General features: G+C 44.9%; 1 protein-coding gene across 2 annotated transcripts in view; it reads left to right on the plus strand.

The window, feature by feature from the left end:
* The first annotated feature begins 7,541 nt into the window (after positions 1-7,541).
* fnbp1b (formin binding protein 1b) overlaps positions 7,542-20,683 on the plus strand; it is a 94,200-nt gene continuing 81,058 nt past the window's right edge. The window contains exon 1 of one of the 2 annotated variants that reach the window (XM_076284727.1): positions 7,542-7,884. In XM_076284727.1, coding sequence (XP_076140842.1) covers positions 7,861-7,884 — 24 coding nt within the window. In that variant the 5' untranslated portion in view covers positions 7,542-7,860. Of the gene's footprint in view, positions 7,885-17,510; positions 17,593-20,683 lie in introns of those variants that run through there. The other variant, XM_076284724.1, reaches the window with a different exon arrangement.

Here is a 20,683-nt window from a genome sequence, read left to right on the forward strand (position 1 = left end):
GCCAACATACATTCTCTGGCTTCCAAGCTGCTAAAATTAAATTTAAATCTGTCAGTCTTCTCTGTACAGCCACTGCTTAATCATCATCACCAGGCTTTCTCGTCCAACATCAGTGTGTGACCTCATGAATGAGCCTTTATCCTATTTGGGAGCAAGTGGGTGCAGACCCAGCAATAACTCTGTATGCAAGCATTAGTGACTTGAATTTGGAGCTCAATGTGCGATCCATCAGGACCAAAACCTCACAGTACAAACTCCAAGTCAGTTTCTTCCCAACTGCAGTTGGCCTCACCAACTATTTGCCTCACTACTACTGGGTGTACTCCACAAGTGTTCAGTGTTTTAAGTGTTTCCTGCAGGAAACAAGAAAGTTGTGTTTATCTGGGGAGGTTGGGGCGGGGGGGGGGGGGGGGATATATCTATCCAAAATTATTCATATCAGTCTTATGTGTTGCTTTTGGTTTGAGCTTTCCTGTTGTTTTGAAGTGTCTGTCTGTCATGTTTATGTGATTTCATTGCCTAATTCTATGCCTAATAGCTATCCCAACTTAGTTATGGTGAAATGTGTTAAGGTGGCCTCGGGGCAGGGATGGATTACTAGGCCCAAGGGCTCAGGGGGCCCTGAAGCTCAAGCCTCTGCGTAAAGTCACTACTAAGTTCTCCACCCCTGATATCTGAATAGGGACCCTCAGTGAAATAACACAAGTTGTGTTATGTGATATGGGGGGCAGCCATGGTTAGCGCTTCGGACTTGTAACCAGAGGGTTGCCGGTTCGAACTCCGACTAGGCTCGGCTGAAGTGCCCTTGAGCAAGGCACCTAACCCCTCACTGCTCCCCGAGCGCCGCTGTTGTTGCAGGCAGCTCACTGCGCCGGGATTAGTGTGTACTTCACCTCACTGTGTGTTCACTGTTAGCTGAGTGTGTTTCACTAATTCACTGATTGGGATAAATGCAGAGACCAAATTTCCCTCACGGGATCAAAAGAGTATATACTTACTTACTGACTTACTTACTTACTTACATAGGGCCCCTCATATACTATGGGTTATGCTATTCACCCCTGATATCTGAATGGGGCCCTTCAGTCAAATAAATGGCTCATAATCGGTCCACACCAACAATAAATGAATTGTACGTTATAAAGAAACTTTTCCATACATAGATTTTTTTTGCTGTGCCCGCACTCTATGATTTTACAAAATCTCACTTCAATGAAGATGATTGAATGAAGAATTTTTCGATATCTGTGGGTGCCTGCATCAAGGGCTTGTGGTTTGTCTGGCTATGTTGCTGATCGATTATAAACGGCCAAAGTAGCAAATTTGTTGGTATTTGTTGGTAGAGAACCATCATGAGTGTGGAGGGGGATGGGTCTGGGATGTCAGACACCACTGTTGAGCCTTCTGGAGGTGTTGTGGATCTTATTCAACGAAACTCCGATGAAAAAAGGTACCTGCTCGATAACCCCAGTGAAATGCGCGCAAAGACTACTCTTTCAGTGATTTTATTAGGAAGTGTCAGTGTTGGTGAGACTCCGTGCCTGTGTACATTCCTCTCTTTGAGAGTTGGTCTGTGAATATGAATGAAATGTAATTGTATGACTATTAGTAACTGTGCAGGCCTGTATGCAAGTGTGTATGTGTGTGTGTGTGTGTGTGTGTGTGTGTCTGCTTGATAACCCCAGTGAAATGCTCATGAAGGCTCTCTCTTTAGGTGATTTTATTCGGAAATATAATTTATTTCTTTGTGTATAGGTGGCAGCATCATGTGCCATGTGTGATGTGAAACAATGAATTCAAGTCAGAAATAACTTAATAATAAAATAATTGAATTTTATTAACTTATAGAATTATAAAAATGAATTGATGACAATATACTTTTTATTTAATAAAACAAAAATAAGAATTCTTCTTTTGTTTCAGTCGAGCATCAAACACTCATCAAACTTCCCCCCTTCGTCCAGTCCGGTCTCCCACCAGGTGTCCTCCCTCGGCCACGGCTCATGTGGCAGGTGCTTACGGTCGGCCAGCACACTGCAGTCCTTGCCACTGCGTGTGATCTTGGCGGCCTTGTCCCTCTTCCGCTTGGCCTCGCGCTTCATGACCTCTCTCTCGGTGCGGTTCTCGGTGGTGATGGTCTCGGAGAACTCCCGGCAGTGGAAGCGCAGGGGTGCCCCGGGGGGTGGCCGGTTGATGAGGGCGACGGGGAACATGCCAGGGTACTCGGGCTTCAGGTAGACAATCTTCTCTCCTGCCATGGGCGTGGTTCTTGAAGAAGTGGGGCACCTTGTAGGGGTGTAGTTGCCGGGCAGGTGTTGGTGGTCTCTGGGCCCTTCTCTCTGGTACGGGTGCGGAAGGCCTGCTTTGACCGGGAGCTGGGTGGTGTCGCTGGTCAGCGTTAGAGCGTGCAGGTGCATGATCTGGCACGTTGCTTGGTTTTGCCCAGTCCTGAGACTTTTTGGCAGCCTCCTTTGGAGTTGGTTTTAGGTGCTTGAGTTTCTGAAGCTCGTCTCTGAGCCTAGAGAAGACTTGTGCACAGTGCATCAACTGCTCTCCAAGATTGCTTTTGGGTTGCAGACCATTGGGCATCTCGTCGGCCTTCTTGCTCGTGGACTTTTTGGAGGAGTCCTTGTGCTGACCCTTTGCCTCATCTTCAGGCACCTTTGAGCTGCCTGCTTTCCTGTCGGTGTCTGGCCCCTCCTTCTCTCCATCACCAGACTTGGTTGTTTTCTCGGTCGGGCTTGTCGCCTTCTTGTGCCGTTTCTCCTTCCTCTCTTTCTCACCCTTGCCATGCTTGCGTTTTCTCTTCTTGTCTTTGCACCTGTCAGCATTCTCTAGGAGGCTGTTGTTCGGTTTCTTGGGCAGTTTGGCTTCTGCCTTGCCCACCTCAACCGGAGCAGTCTTCAGTGCCTGTTGGAAGGCATTTGTGTCTGCAGGATTGGCCTCAGCGTCCTCCATGGCACCATGCAGCTGCTGTATCTTGGTGTCACCCTGACTTTTGGGCTTGACCACCAGGCTGTCCTTTGAACCACTGGTGCCTGATTGCTGGGGCTCAATCTTGACATTTGGCTGGCCAGCCAGTGCCTGCTTGGCCTCTGCAACTGCTGTGGATGAGCTTGCCTCTGGCTTTAGTGACTCAGTAGTCACACCGCTTGGGACACACACGGTCACTTCAGCGTGAGCCTGGGTCTGCTGCTGGCTCTCCTGGGCTGGAAGCTTTGCCATTGGGGCTGGTCTCATCAGTCCAGTGGTGCTCAGTCCAGCAGCCAGCTCCTCAATTGATGGCAACTGTGGCATGCTGATGAGCTGAGCAAGTTCGCTTGGTGCTGGCACTGGATTGAAGGGCACAGTGGTGCCATGCACTAAGCCAGTGGAATCCATCGGCATCAAGGGTGTTTGTAGATATGGATCAGAGGGCATAGAGGTGCCATGAGGTAGGCCTCCGTTGTCCACCAACATGAAGGGTGCCTGCAACTGTGGGTCGAAAGGCACAGCAGTACCACGCTGCTGCCTGTTGGCATTCACATACATGATGGGGGCTTGGATGTGTGTACCATAGGGCACAGGGACACTATACTGTGGGCCTGCACCACCCATAGCCACAATGGGCGCTTGCAGCTGTGGATGGAAGGTCACAGAAGTGCCACGCTGTTGACCACTAGGATCCACAAACATCACAGGGCCTTGTGGCAAGGGATCGAATGCTACAGATCCATCCTGGAGGGTTATCCCTTGGTATCCCTGAGAAGGGTTAGGGTAGAAGACTGGGATCAGAGCAGTGGGGTTGCCGAACAGCCCATGGTTTTGCTGGGGCTGATATCCATACTCTGGCCAAATCACTGGCTGATTGATGACTCCAGAGCCAGGAGTAGGGGCTATTAGGGGACAAATGGTACATGTGATGAGGATTCAAAATTATATTCAATAAACTATTGTGGTGAACAAAAATAATGTCAACATTATTTAGATCTTTTTTATGTAGAAAAAAAGAACCAACACTTACCCACACCTTGGAAATAGATGCCTCCTGCCTGATTGGTAAGGATGTGCTGCACACCTAAAAGAAGGAAAAAATAGATTAATTCATTGACTGAATCACATGGTATTTCACCAAAAAATGAAATAATTTAAGACCTAAAATACCTTGATCTTGGTGAAAGCCATCTTGAGTATAGTTGGAGTATTTATATTGAAAATTCATGGTAATCTCACATTACAAATCACAGTGTATCTCTCAGCAAGTGACATCTGTGTTAAAGATTGCCTTGTGAATGAATGAGAGAATTTTTCAAACATGAACATTCTACTTTGCATAGAATTTAGAATTTAGAATTCACAATGTTCAGAGCTTGAAAGAGGCCTAGCTGTTGCCATAGTTACGGGCTGTGGCTATCCCCTTTTTGATGTTGAAAAACCAACTGAAAACTTTAAAACAGGCCCTAAACTCCACTGTATATGGTCAGTTTTTGTATTGTATTTGAATAGAACATGCAGGCTAGTATATCAAGCATATAATAATAACAATAATAATAATAATAATAATAATAATAATAATAATAATAATAATAATAGGCCTAATAATAGGCGTCATTGCACACTAGATACTGCACCCAAACTGATTTAATGTTTTCTTGGCTGTGTCTGAGGAAGGGCTTGGGCCAGAGACATCACATGTGCTGGTAAAAACTCATGATGTGATGATCAAGACTCTTTCCTCATTGGTGTAGGCTAATGAGTTACTTAGTGTTCTGCAGGGTTGTGATAGTTTTGGGACTTTCAAGAAGTGTTAAAATACTCATCTGTTCATCTTGGATGTCATTATTTAATTATCTTGCGAGTTAGGGGAGCGCGGGGCACAAAGTAACACTTTTTGGTTATGGCTAAATAATTCTAAAATCATTTGAGTGATTAACTGACCAATAGCATGCCTCGATCAACCCCCTGCAACTAGGGAAAAAGTCTGTGTTACATTTAACCCCGCGTTACTTTGTGCCCCGCGCTCCCCTATGGTTTATATATCTATGGTTTTGCATAGGCTAGCCTACCTAAACCAGTGGAAAGTCTCATATTAGGAGGTGGGCCCAAATACAATCAAAAAACTATTTTGTTACAAACTACAAATACTGGTTGATGAAATGTAACAAAAAAAATACTGATGTGAAAAATATATTTCATTAAAAATCAAGCAATTAGTAGCCTAAATTGAAAATACAAAAATACCCACACTATAACCAACCATTAAAAGAAACTACAAGGCATATTGAAAACGTATCCACAAGAGACAAGAACATTTCTATTTTCTGATTGGCTGGCAGGGGGCTGTTCATTATGTACATTGGGGCTCCTATGAAGTAGATCTGGTAAAAAAATTTAATCACCGTAATCAATCAATGTAAACAATGATTGAACTGACAACAAGCAGGCTTCGCAACAGTGGAATCAACTGCAACTCTAACCAGAAGTGCAAAAAAGCAGAAAAGTGCAATGTGATAAAGTATACACAGGTGGTGCTTACAGGACAAGATATATAGTGCAGTGTAGACAGTATATACAGTTAGAAGGTGGTTTACAGTAATATAAATCAAATATAAATATATGCAGTGTAGTAGCAGTAACATTATAAGAGTGGTAAGAATAATATAGATATATGCAGTGTATTAACGGGCCGGGGGGGGGGTGTGTTGACAGCCGCAGGGAAGAAGCTTGAACCTGCCCGGGCACGGAGGGACCTGTAACGCCTCCCGGAGGGTGCGGTCTGTGGTTGGGGTGAGAACAGTCTTTGATGAACCTGTGCGCCTTACACAGGCATGCACCGCTTGCCCTGAATAGCCTTGATGGAGGGGAGTGAGGAACTGGTGATGCATTAGGTAGTTTTCATCACCCTCTGCAGTACAGTCAGAGGCAGAGCAGTTGCCACACCATGTGACATAGTTTGTGAGGTCTCGATGGTGCAGTGGTAGAAGTTTACCAGGATCTGAGGAGACAGGTGGACCTTCTTTAGTCTCCTCAGGGAGAAGAGATGCTGGTGAGCCTTCTTGATCAGGGTATGGGTCCAAGAGAGGTCCTCAGATATATGGACACCCAGAAACTTGAAGCTGCAGGCTCTGCATCAGTCCCGTTGATGTGCTAGCTTTCGACTTCCTGAAGTCCACAATGAGCTCTTTGGTCTTCTTGGTGTTGAGAGCCAGGCTGGTGTCAGTGCACCACGATGTTAGGTGCGGGACCTCCTCCCTGTAGGCCATCTTATCGTTGTTGCGTGTCGTCTGCAAACTTCACAATGGTGTTAGGGCACGTCCAGATGTGCAGTTGTAAGTGAAGAGGGATCCCTGTGATACGCCGGTGTTCAGGGTGATGGTTGAGGAGGTGTGGTTATCTAACCTAACAGACTGAGGTCTGTTGGTTAGGAAGTCCAGAATCCAGTTACAGAGGGAGGTATTGATGCCCAGTTCACTGAGTTTGGTGATCAGTTTGGAGGGGATGATGGTGTTGAATGCTGAACTAAAAACAGCATTCTCAGTGTTTCTATTGTCAAGGTGGGACAGGGCAGAGTGATGTGCTGTAGAGATGGCATCCTCTGTGCTCCTGTTCTGATGGTAGCCAAATTGGAAGGGGTCCAGTGAGGGTGTTAAGCAAGTTTTGAGGTTGGCCAGGACCAGCCTTTCGAAGCCCTTCACGATGATGGGGGTGAGTGCAACTGGACGGAAGTCATTGAGGCTTGTTGCATGGTGTGTTGGTACTGGCACGATGGAGGTGATTTTAAAGCACGCGGGGACAACTGCCTGGGCTAATGACAGATTAAATATGTCAGTCCAAACCTCAGTCAGCTGCACTGCACAGGTCCTGAGGATGCGTCCGGGGCTACCATCAGGACCAGCAGCCTTACGTGCATTAGTCCTGCTCAGTGCCGTACATACATCGGTGGTGGAGTATTGGGTCCATGGTGGCAAATAGTTGAAAAAGTGATAAAGTTTGACCTGTCTTTACATTACAGCTCTTTCAAAGCACTTAAATCATAACTGAGGTCAGCGCTATTGGATAAACTCATAACTGGTGTGGGATGGTAGAAGTCCACATTGTATTCATTGAAAAAAGAATGTAATAATTATTTTCCCCACTAGATGGAAGTGTTTATTTGTGTTAAATTGAAGCGGCAACAGGTTATTTACATAGGTGTTATTCTGCTGCTTATAATACAGGTGCGTGTGTGTGAGTGTGTGTGTGTGGTGGTGGTGGTGGTGTGTGTGTGTGTGGGGGGGGGGTGTCATAATTTGCAGGCTAGACAGATGCAAATCGACAGCATGTTAGACGAACCATGCAGTGAAAAACATAAAAAGTCAGCTGGCACATTATTTCCATCAATGCCATGATTCCATCCAAATCAATACTATCTATCAGTCTCCCTATAACAGTCCATCTTCCTCCCTCCCTCCCTCGTACCATGGTGTGCTCGCTCCCGCCTGTGCAGCTGTCATCGTCGTAGACCGAGAGCGCGTCTGCGCGACACAACCGTGCACCCTGCAGCGTCCCGTGTGTGTGTTACAGACTTCAGCTATTCGTGTGTGTCTATGTGAAGGCAGAGCTTCGGCTTCTGCCCACTTTGCGGAAGATACAATGAGGTGGTGAAGTCGTGAAAACAGCCAGCGATTATTGCACTCCCATAGGCCATATAACGACGTACAGGAGGAAGAGACAGAACAAGAGAGAGGGGGAAAACGCGCTTGTTTTAGAGATACACACCCACTCGCATACCACACGGAGAGACTCGAGGGGAACAGAGAGATTTCCCGCTGCCGTGTTTAGCTGCTGGTTTGACAACGCTGTCTGAATCGTGGATTATCACGAGGGGTCCGTTCTGGAACCATGAGCTGGGGTACCGAGCTATGGGTAAGTGCCGTGTCGTTTTTCGTTATTCTCTGTGTTAGTGCTGTTTCTGTGGGCCAGCGCCGTGATGTGATTGCGCTCGGGCATCGCTCAACGGCCGCTGTGGGTTGCTTTGCAAAGAAGGGGTGGAAGAGGATTAACAGGCTACGACACCACCACCAGCTCTATCGGTTCCTGAATTAATTCCGCTATGCCTGGAGTGCATGCGGCACGTCGGACCTGCAGTTGTTTTCTCTCCATTTGGCACCTAACGTTCTTGTTGTAGCATATTACAGTTACACAAATATTGTTCCGCAGACCCACCTCAGATGATCTTCAACAATATTTAACGACCATAGCCTACTCCGTTAAGTTAGAACAGACTGCTTTGTTAATTAGGCTAACGTTACGTTACATTGCTGTAGCTACATCCATTATATCGCATGTGTTATAACGTAGCCTGCGCTACGGATACAGACCCTCCCTCAGTATGTCCTTTGAACAATTTAACAACGAATATCTTGTCCTTATGGCGTTCTCTGCGGAACATCTGTGTATTGTTTGCAAAATAGCGTCTGGTGGCTGCTATTGCATGAGTTCTTCTCCGAACAGTGAGCTGACACTAGCTACGAAACGCCTGCACGCTAATCCACCAGATCAATCGGATGCAATTTCGAGATTGCCTCGGAGCTAGAGCATATGCCGCAGGTTTCAGGCGTTCTAAGCTAAATGGAGACGGTGCCGATCATGAATAGGCCTACAGTGCCCATGTGTCAGGCATAACCTGAGGGTTGCACAAACACGGAATATATATGATAACCTGCTCTCTATTTCCTGCAACCCTGCGACATAGGACATTTCCTGCAACCCTGCGACTAGAGACATCCAGCGATAAACGGTAGGCTACAGATATTCAAGCAGGGCTTAAGGCAAATCACTGTGGAATCAAAGCATAATTGCTATCAGTTTCTGCAATTGTAGGGCACATGACATTGTGTTCCACCTTGACGTCTGTAACCCCAGCACAACACCAACAGTGTACAGCAAGTAGCCTACAGGGATGGTAGGGTGGGAGTTGCTTAAGAGAAGAGTTGCTGTGTGGAGGTAGATGGATTTCCTCAGGGGAATGATTCTGAGGTGCAGGGCGAGGGACTGGTATTGACTGTTGCCATTAGTAAATGTTTAGCTTTGATTGGCTGGTGGTGGATTGAGGAGGGTGCATGCTGGTCTGTGATTGGTCGGTATTGATGGTGGTTGTGTGTTTTCTGATCTAGGAGTGGTAGAACAGTAACCAGACACAGAAGGGACAGGCACATAACAAGCATACAAGTGCAAAACACACACACACACACACACACACACACACACACACACACACACACACACACACACATACAGAGTGTGGGATGGATATCCCGGTGTGTTTATTTTCAGGGTGAGAGGGGAAGCCTGTCCAATGCGTCACTTCCACCAGGCTCTCCATCTCGCAGCTAGACCAGCAGTGGCCACTGACCCAGCCCAGCCCAGCCCAGCCCTACCCGGCCCAATCGGCCTAGAGGCAACCACACAAGTGCATTATGATGACTTGTTACCAGAGCTGGAATAGAGAACAAAAGATGGAATAGAGAACAAGGAATAGAGAGAATATGCTAGAAAAAAAAAGAAGAGAATTGTAAGGGAAATGTGGTAAGAGAGGACAATGAAGTAAAGAAAATGAAACAGACTGGGAGAGGAATAAAGATAGAGAGACAGCAGTGAGGTGAAAGAAAAAGTAAAAAAATAAATAAATAAATGAGAAAAACGAATCCAGGTCGGAAGAGGAGATGAGGAGACGTTAGGGATAAGAAAGGAGAGGGAAAAAAAAGGTTTAGGGCATCAGACATTCCACAGCGCTGACGCCATATTTCACCCACACAACTATGTGAAAACAGCACAGTCACTGAACACACACACACACACACACACACACACACACACACACACACACACACACACACACACACACACACACACACACACACACACACACACACACACACATTTATGCAGACCTCCCCACATAATGCAAAGTAGCGCACTCCATCATGAAGATGCCATGTAGGACAGAGTTCTACAGTTCATGTCTACTTCCCTCCCTGTTTCAAGGCAGAATGAAAAAGGAGATATGTCGACCATTCCAACAATCAATTGGAAAACTTGTTTGAATGAAAATGTGTCATGCACTTGTGTGTGTTTATGTTAATGTGTGAATGAGTGTGTGTCTTTGAATGTTGGAGTAGTTCTGGGAATGTTTCTGTGTGTGTGTGTGTGTGTGTGATCAGGTGCTGTTCTCATGATGTTTTCTGTAAAAACATAGGATTTCAGGGGAGTAGGGTTTAAAAAAGTGATTATAAAAACATGATAAGGCTTTGTGTTGCTATGGTGATATCCTCCCTACCCTACCAGGTGTGTGTGTGTGTGTCTGTCTATTGTGTATTGTGTATCACAGTGGCCTTGGGATCATATTTTTATATTTCCTTTGCTGTCTTCAGTGGCTGTAAACATGGGCGGATTATGAACTTTCGGGCCCCTGGGCCCAGATGTATTAAGGGCCCCCCACTAATTGTCGCATATGTGGGAGGGGGGGTTTGGGGGTCCTCCCGCAGAATTTTTTACATTTGTTTGATGTGATTTCCTGTATTCTGGTGCATTTTGGGGATGGCCAATACTAAATTTAATCAGATTCATAGCCTACATCCTAATTTGTTGATATTGAGGCAATGATTCCATGCAAAACCTTGGGCTTCAGGGCCCCCTGACCCCATGGGCCCCTGGGCCTGGGCCCGGTAGGCCCGTGCAGTAATCCATCCCTGGCTGTAAACATCTTTTCAGAAATTCTATTACCTGTAATTTTGCTTGGTTTCTATGACCTTTCTCCTCATATAGATATTTCTTCCTTCCATAATGAATTTCTTAGATTTGTTTACTATTTTTATTTATATTTATGGGGGGGGGGGTGCTTTGTTTAATCAACTGGGACCTGACTACTAAATTCTGCTTCTGCATGAAAATGTAGAAATGCCATTAAAGCTTCTTGAATCTTGAATCTGGAATCATATTGTATGTCGTTTGTTTAAGATGGAAAATGGCTTCACACAATTTCTGCTCACAGAGGGTCGCTTTTACTTTCTACTAGGATGTTCCTCTGTCTAAATTGCGGAACTCTTTGTAATCCCGGAGGGTGCTTCAGTAGGTGGTAGTTGTGGTTACATTCAGAGCAGCTTACTGATGTTTTTCATGGTGACTGGAGTACTTTCCCTCTCATTGAGGTCAGTGTAGAGACTCATTATCATATATATGTATTTCCCCTTTGTTGTGTTGGGTTCTGGTGTATCTCACTTTGATCATACAGCTATAGGAGAAAATAGGACTTGCATATGTTTTTGTCTTGTGTCTAGTGTGTGTGTGTGTGTGTGTGTGTGTGTGTGTGTGTGTGTGTGTGGGTGTGTCTGTGTGTGTGTGTGTGTGTTATCATGAGAGTGTTAGTATGTTATTGTGGGTTGGATTACTGGTCTGGCAAAGGGACCTGTACAAAGGCTCAAACATTCTTGAGGTGTTATTCACTCAGCCAAAGAGGATATAGACACACACAACACACAGGACACACATGCACCCACTCACTCATTCATTCAGACCCCCAGTTTAAGTATGGTCCTTACTGTGTCACCATGCGCGTTGAAGTGTCCCTCTCTGACTCACATGCACGTGTGTGTGCTCTCTCTCTCTCTCTCTCTCGCTTTGTCTTTCTCTGACACACACAATTTAGCCACCTCTGGTTGGGAAAAAAGCAGATTGCAGCTCACAGAGCCAACTTTTATGACACTTTAATAAGCACCTGCTACAACACACACACACACACACACACACACACACACACACACACACACACACACACACACACACACACACACACTCTCCCCTCCGCCATTTTCAACAAGTGAATCACAGGGTGCATGTATCTGAGCGCCGCTTGAATCACAGCAGCTTAATCAGGTGGGGGGCTCTTGTCAGAACGCTGTGTTCCCGGCAGGAGTCATTCAGATGGATGGGCTCACCGCGGGAGTCGCTGCAGAGTGTTGAGTGAGTCACACTGCGAATCATCTGGACGTCTTGAGTCAGAGCTGGAGGCTGACAGGAAAGGCGTGACCCGAGCACTGCCGCCGACCACTGCCTCTGATCGCAGTTCTCCCACATCGTTACAGAGGCTCTAAACTGCGGGAATGGTCGGACTCTCTCTCTCTCTCTTCTCTCTTTCTCTGCTCTCTTTCTTTCTTTCCTTCTTCTTTCTTACTCTGTCTCTTTGCCCTTGTGTTCATCCTTTGCTGATCTGCACTGGGTGCCCTATATTCAACTCCCAGGAGGAGAAAAGAGATGATTGTGTGTGTGTGTGTGTGTGTGTGTGTGTGTGTGTGTGTGTGTGTGTGTGCAGTGTGTTTGTGTGTGTGTGTGTGCCTACATATGCACGTCAGCAGGTCTGGAGGTGGTTAAAACATTTTTTTTCTCTTTTCCTCCCAAAGAGTGTCTCGGTGGGGATATTATTCCTTTTCTGTCACAGATACGCACACACACACACGCACACACACACAGACAGACAGACACACACACACACACACACACACACACACACACACACACGCACGCACACACACACACACACACACACACACACACACACACACACACACACACACACACACACACACTCAGACACACACACACACACTTGAACCCCTGAGCCCTTCAGTGTCATTTTCTGCCTGGAACTGCTGAAGACTTGTAATCAGCTACTCAGGTACAGGGAGAGAGAGAGAGAGAGAGAGAGAGAGAGAGAGAGAGAGAGAGAGAGAGAGAGAGAGAGGGAAGGAGGAAGTGAGGGAAGGAGGGAGAGAGGGAGGCGAGAAGCAAACTGCCTTTTATGTCGGTCGACACATTCTGGGAATCAGAAGTTGTCTTCCTGCCAGACCTCGCCAGCCCACTCTGTCTCTGGGTGTCTGTGTGGGGCTGTGCATCTGCTTCCAACCTGCTCTTCACACGACTCAAACAACAGAGGGTTTCTCAAGTGTTTCTCTCTCTCTTTCTCTCTCTTTCTTTCTCTCTCTCTTTCTCTCTTTTTTTCTCTTGCTCTCTCTCTCTCTCTCTCTGTGTGTGTGTGTGTGTAAAGTACCTGTATTATCCATCAATGAACACTTTTACAATTGCACCCTGCACTCAGTTTCAACAAACAGATACACATGCACAGTGCACACACACATTCACACATATATGTACACGAATAGCAGGGGGAATAAACCATGCTTCCCTTTTTGGCCTTTTCATTGCAGTATCACTTTAAAGACCATCAAACAAGTTTTTAACCTTGTGAAAATGTGCGTATGATGTACCTGGGGGGCCGGGACAAGTCTTCATAAAAGACACAACTGATCTAGCTAACGTGTTAGCTTCAGCGGCTAGTAGCAGGTGGACCGTGTGTGGAGAGGGGGCGGGGCCAGATAGGTCTGAATTGACAGATCTGAATGTACACTTCTGAGGAACAGTGACGAAATGAAGGGGTGTAAGAAACTGCGGGAGTCTGTCTTAATAAAAGTATTAAAAAGTAATATTTCACCATTTCCAGCCAGCCGGCTCTGCCTTATCTGGCACCCCATGTATCAATGTCTGTCTCTTTAGCGTGCTCTTCCTATAAATGTTTCAGGAAGGAAGTAGCTCTATGGGAAGTGATGTCACCGTGGTTCTTTCTCTCTGAAGTGTCATTACATGGAACCTCTGCCACCTCTTCATATGTTCAGTATCTCTCCCTAGATGTAAAAATACACACACACGCACACACGTTTTGTTTTTCCCCAAGAGGCATCTTCTTCGTTTGCAAGTGTTTTGTAGCAATGACCTTGCGTGTTACCCTGTGATGATGAGGGTTAAACAAAAAAGTTGTTAAAGTTCCACACTAAGTTGAGTTGGGGTGGGTTTTGGAACTCCAGCATGTATGATTGAAAACACACACACACACACACACACACACACACACACACACACACACACACACACACACACACTCGTTGGGTCTCTCAATGTATCAACAGGGGCTGAGCTGTTCATTTTAAGTGTCTGTAGGCCAGGTGGAAGAGACAAGACATTTGAGGCGGACATGAAAGGATGCAGGATTAAATAAAGGTTTTATTTAATGTGCTACAAATTATCACAGACATCTTCAGTCTTATCGGTTTATTTATATCTTGCTTTTTGACAGGAAATGTGGTCAGTTCTTAGCGTGTGTGTTTCCGTGTGCTTGTATTTTTAAATATTAATACAAATGTGTGTGTGTGTCTAGAGTACTTGTGGTGTGCTCTGGAATGGAACCTCTTGGTTAAATTAATGGTTTGGGTTGTTTTTTAAGCAGGCATGTAAAGCATGCAAAGGTGGGGAATGTTGTTTGGGATGGAGAGAGAGAGAGAGATAGAGAGAGAGATAATCAGAGTGTTTTTTTTAATCACACACTGATGCACGTACACACACACACACACACACTGTTCTGGGATATGTGAGACTATTTATTGTAGCAGCACCCACATTACATACACTAGTTGAGATCTTACTGCAGTGTATATTAATATTGAATAGCAGTCTATGTTCTGGATTAGTACAGACAACCTGATAGCTAGACTCACTGAATGCAGCGGTCTATTTAACACACACACACAAACACACACACACACACACACACACACACACACACACACACACACACACACACACACACACACACACACACAGACAAACACACACAGAAATTATTGATCAGTCTGCATCAGAGAGCTGACTAAATCGATCTAACCTACATCTCTGTCCCAATGCTCACTTTCAAATGGACTCTAATAGAGCCATAGAATGACATCATAGTCGAAGTTAGTCCAACAACTCTGTTGTCTGCCCTAAAATAGTTTGGCAGTTACAAACAAGTTGTTACACCATGAACATTAGTTTATACCCTCACTTAAATGTGAATATGAGTATGTGCAATAGCCACTCAGAGTCACATCCTCGGTTGTGTTATATGTTGTAAGACCCTGTTCACTTACTTTCAGGTGAAGTCCTATCCACTGGTGACGTTATCCAGTTATATTAAAGCTACTGCCCCAGTGCTGTGCCTTCCTGGTGTTCAGTCTGTCTGTCCGTTTGTTTCTTTCTTTCTTGGTTGTATTGTTGTGAGCATGTGCGACTGTCAGCTGGATTTTCTGAGAAAGTACCAGGCTCTAAGGGTTATGTAACGGCAATGTAAAATATGCCAATTGTTCTTTAATTGCGTAAGTAAACAGTTTGGAAAACAATAAAAAAAAAAACAAGCAGCTTCTGTTTGTTAGTTTTGTCTAGAAGGCATGTTGTAATGATGGTATCTGCACATTAAGTTTTGTGGGTAGTGTGTATGTAGGTGTGTGTGTGTGTGTGTGCTTCAAGGCCCCCTCTCTCTCTGTCAATCTCCCCCACCCTCTCCCTCTCTCTCTCTCTCTCTCTCTCGCTCTCTCTCAGAGACTCTTTACACAAATGCTTCCATTCAAAGAGGAAGTCAAGTGTGGAGAAACATGTGATTGTTTCTCAGTGGGATGAGGGTCAGAGAGGGAGAGAGAGAAAGAGAAGAAAAAGAATGAAAGAGAGGGAAGAAAACAAGTGGGTTTGAGGGAAAGGAACAATAGAATCATTCGTAAGTGGCAGAAAAGAGAAAAAGAAAAGAGACAGAAAGAGAGCAAAAGAAAGAAAGAGAGCAAAGATTGACAGAGAAGGGCAGGAAGGGATAAAACTAGAGAGGAACGAGTGAGAGAGCATGCGTGGAAGAGGGAGTAGTAGGTGAGAAACAAAGGAAGAGAGGATGAGGGAGAATGAGAGAGAGGGAGAGATGGAGGGATGGACAGACAAAGCTAATGAAGCATGCTAAGAGGTTATTTGAGTGCTGTGAACTCTCACTGAGTAGGAGTGCATGAAGCCCCCGTGAGGCTCCTCTTTCCCATGTGCTCACCATGGCCACAGCATGGAGGAGGACTCAGGACAGGCAGTGGGGCAGCCAGAAGTGCTGCTGCCACCTCTGTGTGAGTGACCAGAGGGAATGGACACACCAGTGGGGTGTTTGAAGGGAGGGAGGTCACACTGGCATGTTTGGAACAAAGGGTACAATTAAGTGTAGATACATGGGAAGATATGGTGAGCTTATTTCTGTGATATCGCCTGTAGGCAGTTAATGATGAGTGGTAAGTAGTTGTAGGGCTTTTTACTACTCAAGATGTGTGTGTGTGTGTGTGTGTGTGTATGTGTGTGTGTGTGTGTGTGTGTGTGTGTGTGTGTGTGTGTGTGTTACACAAAAGAGAGTTTAGGAAAATGTGGCAATGAACTTCTGATATGTAGCATCCCTTTACGTAGCCAGGCACTGCTGTCCCAAAAGGAAATAAATAATGCCCCCATTCTATTTCAGTGGTGCTCTATTGTTGCTACAGACCACAAAACAAGCCCACAGCCCAGACACTGGGGGTGGAGGGAAACTTTCGTTCTGAGTGGACAACAGAACGCCTACGGATTCCATTTTTTTATCACTCTTGCTTTGGCCATGTTATTCATTTCTCATTTCATTGCCATAAATTACTTGCCATGAAGACCCTGTTTAATCATCCTGATGGTTCTGATTTAATGATAAGAGCTGCTTGCCCTCCCATCAGAAATGCCTGTATCACAGTGGGTTTTACTCCTGTAAGTAGCGTACAGTGGTACATGTTACATGTTAAGTTCAGGTGACAGAAAAGAAACAGGACTATATAAAATTATAGGTTATTAAGATACAGGTGACACCAGATAATTACTATTACTGTGGAGTGGTTCAATAATGTCACAGCAAAAAATGCCCTGAAGCTAAACTAACATTTACTGTACAGCTGGGTATCGTTCAAATGTTATCGATTCCAATTCCGGTTCCAATTCTGCTTATTGATTCTGGTTCGTATCGATTCCTCATTTTGATTCCAAAATGTGAAAAAAATGTTTCAGGAGTAGTCTATGCTCTAAGCCTTCACTGAACATTCAATAAGATAATATTTATTTACCTTGATCCATAGACAAATGCATTGAAATACTAAGATCATGTATACAGATCAATGTACAGTAGAGCAGCTAATTAAAGGAACTGGGAGAGTTTTGAGAGTTTCAAAATAGGTGACAAACTTGTCCATATGTACTTGTCCTTGTTTGCAATGATAAAGGGGCTGTTGTGTCTATTAATTGATAGGTAGAACCAAAATAAATGTAAAGAAATAATTTTTAAATTTCGGTTTTCGTTTCTGCTTATCTGTCGAGGTTCCATTTTTTAATTGAGTTTTCAAAATGCAATCAGGAGTTGTGTGTGTCAGAATCCTGGTTAGAGGACAATGTGATGTGATGTACATAAAAGACAGAAGTGACACTTCTCACCTTCACCTTCACCTTGCAGTAGTCTGTTTCATATCTGTAGGTGTGTGTGTGTGTGTGTTTGTGTGTGTGTGTGTGTGTTTGTGTGTGAGTGTGATGGGGGAGGGCTGGCTGAGACCTGGGTTTAAAGAACAGGTTGGACAGTAGACTCCTGTCAGTGTCTCATACCTGTGGGTGCTCTTGTCACGTCGGGTCACGTCTGTGCCTGCCGCAATGGAGACAGGGAAGGTGATGCTTAAGGTCCAAGAACTAAGGGTGAGTCCAGGCGTGTGTGTGTGTGTGTGTGTGTGTGTGTGTGTGTGTGTGTGTGTGTGTCTTTGTGTGAAAGGTCCAGCCACTTAACAGCAGACAACAGCACTTCAGTTTGTTAGGCAATTAAGCAAAGTGCTTTGCTAGGTGTTTGTTTGTTTGTTTGTGTGTGTGTGTGTGTGTGTGTGTAAACAAATGGACCTTGTTAGATATGAGTATTCACCTTACTATGTCAGAAGCAGGCTGTTAGCTCTGTTAGCTCTGAAGAACTAGTGTTCAGTGTGTGTGTATGTGTGTTTGTGTGTCAGACAATTCATTTGGCAGGTATGTAGAATAGAGGCTGTGTTTAGCACATGACCATTGTAGGCCTTGACCTCAGATGAATGAGGGGAAAAGTGAAAGTTGGCAGTCTACTACACACACACACACACACACACACACACACACACACACACACACACACACACTTAGGGCTAGTTTAATTGTAGCCACATGTCTGTGTTCTCCTGCCATCAATTTAATGAACTGGAAGGTAGAAGCCAGTTGAATGCTATGAGTTTTACACACACGTACACAACAAGAGCACACAAACATACACTCACAGACACACACACACACACACACACACACACACACACACACACACACACACACACACACACACACACACACACACACACACACACACACACACACACACACACACACACATCCATACAGGTTCAATTTAAACCTGATGGAATGCATTTGTTTTTGTAAAGGGCAGTGGGAGGGTTTTCATTCGATGACCCAGTGTTTGAAGTTAAGTGTGTATTATCATGGACAGTCTATACATGTGTGTGTACGTGTGTGTGTATGTGTATGTGTGTGTGTGTATATGTGTGTGTTTCCTGCTGTTCAAGGAATGAAATCTGAGCCTATATGTTTCCTCCTGTCTGGGTGTGTGAGAGGAATTGGGGTGGGGGCCCCCAAGAGGGTGCAGAGGTTGAGGTTGGTGTGTGTGTGTGTGTGTGTGTATGTGTGTGTGTGTGTGTGTGTGTGTGTGCCTGCCTGTGTGTATGACTGTGCCATGTGTTCCTTGACATGCAATCCCTCTCCCAGCTTCGCCATGTGTTACACAGTATGTGTAGGACACGTGTGTTAGTGTGTGTGTGTGTGTGTGTGTGTGTGTGTGTGTGTGTGTGTGTGTGTGTGTGTGTTTGTGTGTGTGTGTGCCAAAAGTATGGGAGGTGGTGGGGTCACGGGCAGTAAAAGTGACAGCATGTTTTCTCTGTGTCCGGCTGAGAGGTTGTATATTTCTCTGAAAGCCAGGTACTTAACTGAAGAAATGTGTTTGTGTCATAAAGTGTGTTACAAAGCTGCAATGCTGGTTATGGGACTTCAAACACTTCCCATCATGTGAGAGGAAGTGGAGCTTCTTCCTGTGTGTCAAGAGGGAAGTGCTCACCTGGGCCCTTCCTCTCTGGCCTGACCGCACACACAGTCACACACACACACCTTGCCAACCCTTCCCTTTTAAAACTCCTCGGGTCCCACTTCCCAGGAATAGAGAGCAGAAGCAGGAAGAATTGGCCCTGTATCTTGACATGGACATGTGACTATACCTTTTATAGTATAGATCATATTTTATTTTATTTTATTTTATTTAAAACCAAAATGTTGTATTTTAAGTATAGCATTCTAGTTTAAATGCAAGAGTCTAGTTTATAAGCAAAAGTAGGTATTCATATTGAGATGATTTTTGAGGGAGAGAGAGAGAGGTGGGGAAGGCTAGAGACAGGTTTACAGGTCCCACTGTCCTGATTCTCATCTGGCAGCTGACAGTACAACAGAGCAACTTAGTGGAGCTTTTCTGCTATCTGTACGCTTTGCTTCGATATTTGTGAATGAGTTTCTATTAAAGAAGCAGGAAGGAGTTTGCAAGCTAACTACTTTTAAAAAGCACCCAAAAGCTTTAAATACCACTGGAAACACAACGTGGCACTGATAGACGAGACACTGTTGCTATGGTGTCTCGGGCAGGTTTTAGGTAGCTGTTGATGCAGATAGTGGAAATGGCAAGTGTTTTTATCTGTTCACCTGAATTGAAAGATATAATACCACAAAGTTGCTTTGTGGTATTATAACACAATATGTAAACAGCAAATTCCAACATAAGGTTTTTTGAGCTTGTGGTGTGAAGCAGGCTAGGAAGGCAGCTCATCCACCGTAATTCTTACAGTATTGAGTTTGCGCTGAGTATTAAGTGACGTTCCAAGAGATTCATTTTCATAAAACAGAAAACTCCTTCACTTTGTGTTTGTGTGTGTGTGACATCAACATATTTGTTTCCTGTGCAAGAGTGGCTCCTCTTTCATCTCTTTAATCTGTAATTGAGAAGCTATATGATTGAGTGGCCGTACAACCCTGTCATTTTGGGTTAAGTACCTACAAAGCCTGAACAAAGCCTTTACCTAAGTGTTTAGGTGTTTTTTAGTTTTTTCTGTTTGTGTGTGTGTGTGTGTGTGTGTGTGTGTGTGTGTGTGTGTGTGTGTGTGTGTGTGTGTGTGTGTGTGTGTGTGTGTTGGGGAGGAGGGGGGTGGGTTGTATGTGTGGGGGTCTTCTCTTAGCTCTTCATACCCCCAAGCAGTTAAAAACAATGTGTGAGTGTGTGTGTGTGTGTGTGTGTACTGTACGTGTTTGTGCACATCTTCATTCAACCTGATGACTGTTATTTTAAGTGTGTAGATTACAGAGGAGCAGACTGAAGGCCCCTAGTCTAGCTAAAGTCACTCATGACATCAGGCTAGAGTACTCCATTACACCGGATGTTTGGGCCATGAATTGGCATTTAACAGATGGTTTCAGATATTTGTGCGTGGAATGTGTTGTGTGTCTATCTGTCTTTGTAACTGTGTATATTGTATTGGTCATAATGTCAATACTGGTATGTGCAAGTATAAATGGACCAGAAGTTTTGTGTGTGTGTGTGTGTGTGTGTGTGTGTGTGTGTGTTTGTGTGTGTTTGTGTCTATATAGATCATGTTGCTACACACTTATGCATTGGTGCAGATGTGTTCCAGTAATTCAGATGTTCTGTTTATTTCTGGAGTATAAA

The sequence above is a fragment of the Alosa pseudoharengus genome, unplaced genomic scaffold (genome assembly GCF_046254945.1).
Source record: "Alosa pseudoharengus isolate Yale_2024_CS ecotype anadromous, Long Island Sound unplaced genomic scaffold, YU_APseudo_1.1 YU_APseudo_1.1_scf_14, whole genome shotgun sequence".
NCBI classification, from domain to species: Eukaryota; Metazoa; Chordata; class Actinopteri; order Clupeiformes; family Clupeidae; genus Alosa; species Alosa pseudoharengus.